Source organism: Mus caroli, chromosome 11 (genome assembly GCF_900094665.2).
Source record: "Mus caroli chromosome 11, CAROLI_EIJ_v1.1, whole genome shotgun sequence".
Lineage (NCBI taxonomy): Eukaryota > Metazoa > Chordata > Mammalia > Rodentia > Muridae > Mus > Mus caroli.
The window spans coordinates 49,751,642-49,758,116 of NC_034580.1; the positions used below are offsets into that span (position 1 = coordinate 49,751,642).

At 45.1% G+C, this 6,475-nt stretch overlaps 1 protein-coding gene across 3 annotated transcripts in view; it reads right to left on the reverse strand.

Annotated features, from left to right (window-relative positions):
- Lyrm7 (LYR motif containing 7) overlaps positions 1-6,475 on the reverse strand; it is a 27,783-nt gene that overhangs the window by 19,426 nt on the left and 1,882 nt on the right. For 2 of the 3 annotated variants that reach the window (XR_002379152.2, XM_021177324.2), the window contains exons 2-3: positions 3,379-3,451; positions 687-757 (exon numbers count right to left, since the gene is read on the reverse strand). Coding sequence is in view for 2 of the 3 variants with exons in the window: in XM_021177324.2 (XP_021032983.1) it covers positions 687-757; positions 3,379-3,451 (144 nt within the window). In the remaining variant the exon portion in view is untranslated. The remainder of the gene's footprint in view (positions 1-686; positions 758-3,378; positions 3,452-6,475) is intronic. The other variant, XM_029484246.1, reaches the window with a different exon arrangement.

Genomic DNA, 6,475 nt, shown 5'->3' on the forward strand with positions numbered 1-6,475 from the left:
TATGTAAGTACACTGTAGCTGTCTTCAGACACTCCAGAAGAGGGCGCCAGATCTCGTTACGGATGGTTGTGAGCCACCATGTGGTTGCTGGGATTAGAACTCTGGACCTTCGGAAGAGCAGTCGGGTGCTCTTACCCACTGAGCCATCTCACCAGCCCCCAGAAAAAAATTTAAAATTGATGTATTTTTATTTCACATGCATTGGTGTTTTGTCTGCATGTATGTCTGTATGAGGGTGTCTGACCCCTCAGACCTGGAGTTAGAGACAGCTATGAGTTGCCATGTGAGAGCTGGGAGCAGCCAGGACTTGTAAAACCTTTCTAAAGTCTACTTCTGATGAAAGGGCTGAAATTTCCCTCTGAAGTGCTGCATCCTGGGAATGCTTGCTCCTTCTCTTTAGTCACTCTCCTCAAGTGGAGAAAGTATGTCCTGGCTCGACCATGGTTCAACTCCTCTGGTCTTGACCAGGGCCACTTCTGCACTCTCTTCCCTTGTTATCTTTGGGGGCAGGAGATAACCCTGAGGAGGGGAGCCACAGCACACAAGTGCAGGTGGTTCACAGCTGTGGAGGCTCGCACCACAAAGTGATAGTTTTCCTTCACAAAGGCCTCCATTCCAACGGTCCCCTCTCTACCACAAGCGCTTATCCCAGTTGTATCGCAATTGAAAGCCATTACTATACATACCTCTTTTATTTTCTCTGGAGATGTCTCGTTTTTATGTTTTTTGAATTCTTCATTTATCTTTACTCTGGCTGCTAGAGAGAAGGAGAGAGAGATGCGTGTAAGGAACACTTAGGATTCTTACACGTTGTTCAGGGTTACTCCCGACGGATCTCCACTTCCCACACAAGACAAAGCGTGAGAAATGCGTTACAAGCACGGGGTCACACGCTGCAGCCCCAGTGCTTAGGAGGGTGAGGTGGGGGACGCCAGCTAGGCCTATATGGTAAGGTCCATAGAAGAAAGCAAGAAGAAATGTACTAGTAACCGCGTTTCTCCGTGAATCTGTGGAAATAACTTAGTACTCTGGTACTCTGCCTTTTGTTTTCAACTTCCTTCTCTCTCCCTCTCTGTCTCTCCCTCACTCTCTCTTTCCCTCTCCCTCTGTCTCTTGAGACAGGGTCTCTCAACATAACCCTGGCTGTTCTGAAACTCATTATGTGGACCAGGCTGTCCTTGAACCCATGGAGATCCTCCAGTCATCTCCTGCTAGGATTAAAGGCCACCATACCCGGCTTCTTTTCAACTTCATTTGTGTACTTACAGAACTAAAACTACCTGATTCTAATAAATCCAAATCCAGGTGAATGTCTTCTCTAAATCTAAACATTTAAAGTAATGCCTTACTTTATTGGTTTTGAGGTGGAGTCTCACTGTAAACCCCGGGCTGCTCTTGAACGTATGAACCCTCAGCTTCGAGAGTGCTGGGGTTGCATGCATGTGCCACTGCATCCCACTAAAATGCTTTATGATGATGGTAAGAACCAGCACAAACAAGTATGTAGCCTATGCCTGCACACACAGAGTAGATGGATTAGTGCAGATTTGATCCCAAGCACATCGGCTGACACAAAAGTAAACGATAAAATCAAAGTTGCTAGGTGTGGTATCGCATGCCTTTGAACTAAGTACTAGCGGGGCAGAGTGAGGCTAGCCTGGTCTACATGTTGAGTTCTAGGACAACCAAAAAAAAAACCCTTTCATGGGGCTGGAGAGATGGCTCAGCGGTTAAGAGCACCGAAACAAGATCTGACACCCTCTTCTGGTGTGTCTAAAGACAGCTACAGTGTACTTAATATAATAAGTAAATAAATCTTTAAAAAACCCAAAACAAACAAACAAACAAAAATTTCATAAATACATATACCATTCACACAAAAGTAGCTTAATCTACTCTAACCTAATTGGCCTCTCCATGTTGGAACAATCTATATGAAGTTCTTACTAAATACTCAACAAATGTTGGCTAAAGCGACAAAATATACCATGTCGACAGAAAAAAACAACTGCTATGGAAGCCTCTTTCAGTGCTGGTCTTCCTTGGTATGTAAGGTGGGTAAGAATCTGGTCGTGGTGGAGGCTGGAGCGATAGCGCAGAGGTAGCTCTGGATCCATCACCCTCTTCTGGCTTCCCAGGACACCGAGCACTCAAGTGGTACACAAATATGCATGTAGGCAGCACACCCATGCACATAAAGTAATAACAGCAAACCTTTGAAAAGAGAGTCTGCCTTCTGGGATCACACCGCTTAGTGCGATTCTCCCTCAGTTCTACTGTTGGCTACTAATGACATGCGGGAGGTCTTTTTTCATATTTTGTTAGTTTCCTCCTCTGTAAAGGATGGAATGATAATTACCTCACAGAACTGAGAACTGTTAGGAATTTGTGTAAAACACATGAAATTATGTATTTCTATAACTAGGAGCTGGAGGGGCTAGCTCAGCAGTTAGGGACATGTACTGCTCCTGCAGAGGACTAGAGTGTGGTTCCCAGAACCTGTGCCTGGTGACTGACAATTGCCTGTGATCCCAGCTCCCGGGGCGCCTGTGCATCTGGCTTCTGTGGGCACCTGCATGTACGTGCACAGCACATGCACAATCAAAAATAATAAAAATCAGCATGTAAAAGAAATGACGAAATCTGACGCCCTGGGAATGCTTTGCCCAGGGCCCTCATAGGATGGTTTGGAAATGCATGGTGGGTGGAAATCAACAAGGTTAATGCAGAGCCAGAGGTCTAGGGCTGTGACTTCCAGAGGATCCTGAAACCACTTCAAACACAGAGATGCTGAGTCAGGATTCAAGTGCCACACTGGATTGTCTCACAGCTGCAATGGCTGCTGCTACACTCTACCCAGGCAAAAACAACACAGCAGCACCCGGCTCTACTGCAGGGAAGTGGGATTAGGGGGAGCCTTAAATCTGACCCTCCCCTTCCTTTTACACGGATTCTATATGAAAACTTATCTTTATACATAGTAAGTGTTCTTCCGTAAGTGTACTGGAACTTTATAGACCATTGGGGAGAGATGGTAAAGGTTATTCCACAAAGTCAGAAGAGAAGAGCAGTCAGCTAAGAATGGATGTGCCCCAGGTGTGGGGACTCACACCTCAGATGGGAGGATCAGGAGTTCACGGTCATCCTCCATAAAAGCAAGTTCAAAGCCAGCCTGGGATATTTCCTGGCTCAGGTTGGCTGCCTAGCTCAACGGTAAAGTGCTTGCCTTGCATGTGTACGATCTGAGTTCAGTTCCTAGCTCTGCAAAATCAAAACAAAAACAAAAACAAACAAACAAACAAACAAAAATGAAAAACAAACAAACAAACCAAAAAACCCCAAAAGCATCATGGTCTGCTCTATGAAAGACATATTTACCTTCCAATGCTCTCTTATCGTTTTTAAAAACTTGCTGTCTGGTCCTGTGCAGTGTTTTAAAGAGCTGTAAAACCTATTGAGAGAAAGGAGAATTCCAGACTGAGGAGATGGCTCAGTAGATAAAGCACACAGCTCCATGATCATGAGCAGTGGAGTTGAGTTCAAATCCCTGAGATCCACATAAAAAGCAAAGCCAGTAGCACAAACCTGTGACCCTCGTGCACCTGTGGTGAGATGAGAGCAAGTGGAGAGAGACAGGGGAGTCCCAGGAACTCAAGGGCCAGCCAGCCTGGCAGAGGCTAACAAGGGTCCCTGCCTGCCTACACACACACACACACACACACACACACACACACACACACACACACACAGAGAGAGAGAGAGAGAGAGAGACAGAGACAGAGACATGCACACACAGATATACAAATATTACACACAAAAAGATAAAAATAAAAGATTTTACATTTAATGAAAAAAAAAACACACACACACTTTACACAGCATCTAGAATCACAATATTTAGAAGACTTAACCAGTATTCATTTGCTATTTGTTTCTGTTGCATGTGGGTTTTGGTGGTGGTGGTAGTGGTGGTTTAGTTTTTGAGACATGGTTTTACTATATAGCCCTGGATGTCCTGCTTGGAACTCAAGGATCTGCCTGCCTCTGCCTCCCAAGCGCTGAGATGAAAGGCCTGAGCCACCAACACCCAGCTTCTATTTGTTTCTGAAAACTCTTTTTCCGAAGAAAAGGTGGTAAAAGCAAGGGGCGCAAAGTAATGTTCTAGTGTTATTTCTCTTTGAGTTAGAGAACAAAACAGGGTCTGGCTGCTAGAGAGAAACTCTGTCTCCAAAGACAAACACCAACACCCATCCCCATCCCCCAACCTCTCCTGCACGCCAAATTCAAACCAACAAAAGCAATGAGGAGCTGAGGAGCTGGATCAGTGGTTAGGAGCATGCACTGTAGCTGGATCAGTTGTTAGCAGCATGCACTGTTCTCCGGTGGGCGTCAGCTCTGTTCCTTGGATCCCAGCACCCACATCAAGTGGTTCTGGCCTCTGCAGGCATCTGCACTTGCACACACATGCCCACGTACACATGCACACAGACATATAATTAAAAGGGTGGGGGGCAGCAATTGGAGGTACAACCTAGCTCAGGTAAGGCCCTGGGCTCCATCTAGCAACTCATTAAAAAACTGTTCCGGGCTGGTGAGATGGCTCAGTGGGTAAGAGCATCCGACTGCTCTTCCGAAGGTCTGTAGTTCAAATCCCAGCAACCACATGGTGGCTCACAACCATCTGGCTCACAACCATCCCCATCCATAACAAGATCTGACTCCCTCTTCTGGAGTGTCTGAAGACAGCTACAGTGTACTTACATATAATAAATAAATAAATAAATCTTAAAAAAAAAAACTGTTCCATGAAACAGTCAAAAAATAAAATAAAATACGAATCTTCTAAGTGGTGTGGTGGTTCATATCTGTCAATCCAGTACTCATGAGGTGGAGGCAGGGGGATCAGCTCAGTGTCAGCCTCTGCTATGTAGTGAGTTCAAGGCCAACCTGGGCTTCTTGAGAGCCTGTTTCAACAACTCTCAAAACAAAACAAAAGCCTCAATGATCATCCTGACAAGAACTTAGTGTGGGAAGGTGGTGAACTCTGCCAGTCTGCATGGGTTTCTAGCTCTCTCTCAACCTATACTCCCTTTCATCTTCTCTTGACTCCTCCACACACAATCAGGAACGTATTCTATCCTAAGAGCCCGGGAAGATGTTTCAGATAGCTCAGGGAAGCCTAACTACAATTTCTGAAATGAAAAGTGGAAGGAATGCCAAGACTTTACAGCATCCTGAATTTGTGGGAGTCGGGGTGGGGACAGGGACGGGAGTGCACACAAGCCTGACATTGTGATAAATACATGAAATTGAAAAGGAATAGTGGTGAGAATAGCTAAGAAACTGGCGGGGAGGGAAACAGGATGGAACCTAAGACACATATGCATGTCTGAAACCTGGAGAGATGGCTCAGCGGTTAAGAGCACAGGTTCCTCTTCCAGAGGACCTGGGTTCAATGCCCAGCACCAACATAGCAGCTCACAACTATCTGTAACTACAGTTCCAGGGGATCTGACATCCTCACACAGGCACAACATGAATGCAGGCACAACAACAATGCACGTAAAATTAAAAACATAAATAGATAGATAGAAAATCAACTTTAGATTTAGGGCTAGGGTGATGGCTCAGTGGTTACAATGCTTGTTCTGTAAGGGTAAAGATCAGTTTGGATCCTCAGAACCCACAAAAATACAGGGCAGATGACTAGCTGTGCTCACAGTGGAGAGCTCTGGGTCTAATTGAGTCACCCTGCTTCAACACATGAGGTAAGAGAACAGCAGAAGCCGTCATACACATGCATATGTGCACACATAAGTACACACATGAAAATGGAAAAAATAAGATTTCAGATTTCCATTTTTTTTTCTTCTTTGGATGCTTAGCCAATCACGGGAAACTAAGATTTGGTATGGGGGAATGGGGAACAATAACAACCTAAACATGTGGAGGTGGCTTTGGAATTGAGCGATGTGTAGAGAAAGGAGTTTTTTCTAAAGTGCTCAGCAATAAGAGCCCATTGCCTGGCAGAGACTGTTGATAGGAATATGGATTTTTTAAAAAAAGATTTATTTATTTATATGAGTATACTGTAGCTGTCTTCAGACACACCAGAAGAGGGCATCAGATCCCATTACGATGATTGTGAGCCACCATGTGGTTGCTGGGATTTGAACTCAGGACCTCTGGAAGAGCAGCCAGTGCTTTTAACGGCTGAGCCATCTCTCCAGCCCAGGAATATGGATTTTTTAAAGGCACCACAATAGACTGTGCTTGAAATGTAGTGGGTCCTGAGTTCATTTCTCAGCACTACACAATAAAATATAAATTAAGCAAGAGGTAAAGAGACAGATAGGCCCAGCACTGGGGAGGCAGAAGCAGGCGGATTTCTGAGTTTGAGGCCAGCCTGGTCTACAAAGTGAGTTCCAGGACAGCCAGGGCTACACAGAGAAACCCTGTCTCAAAGAAAACAAAA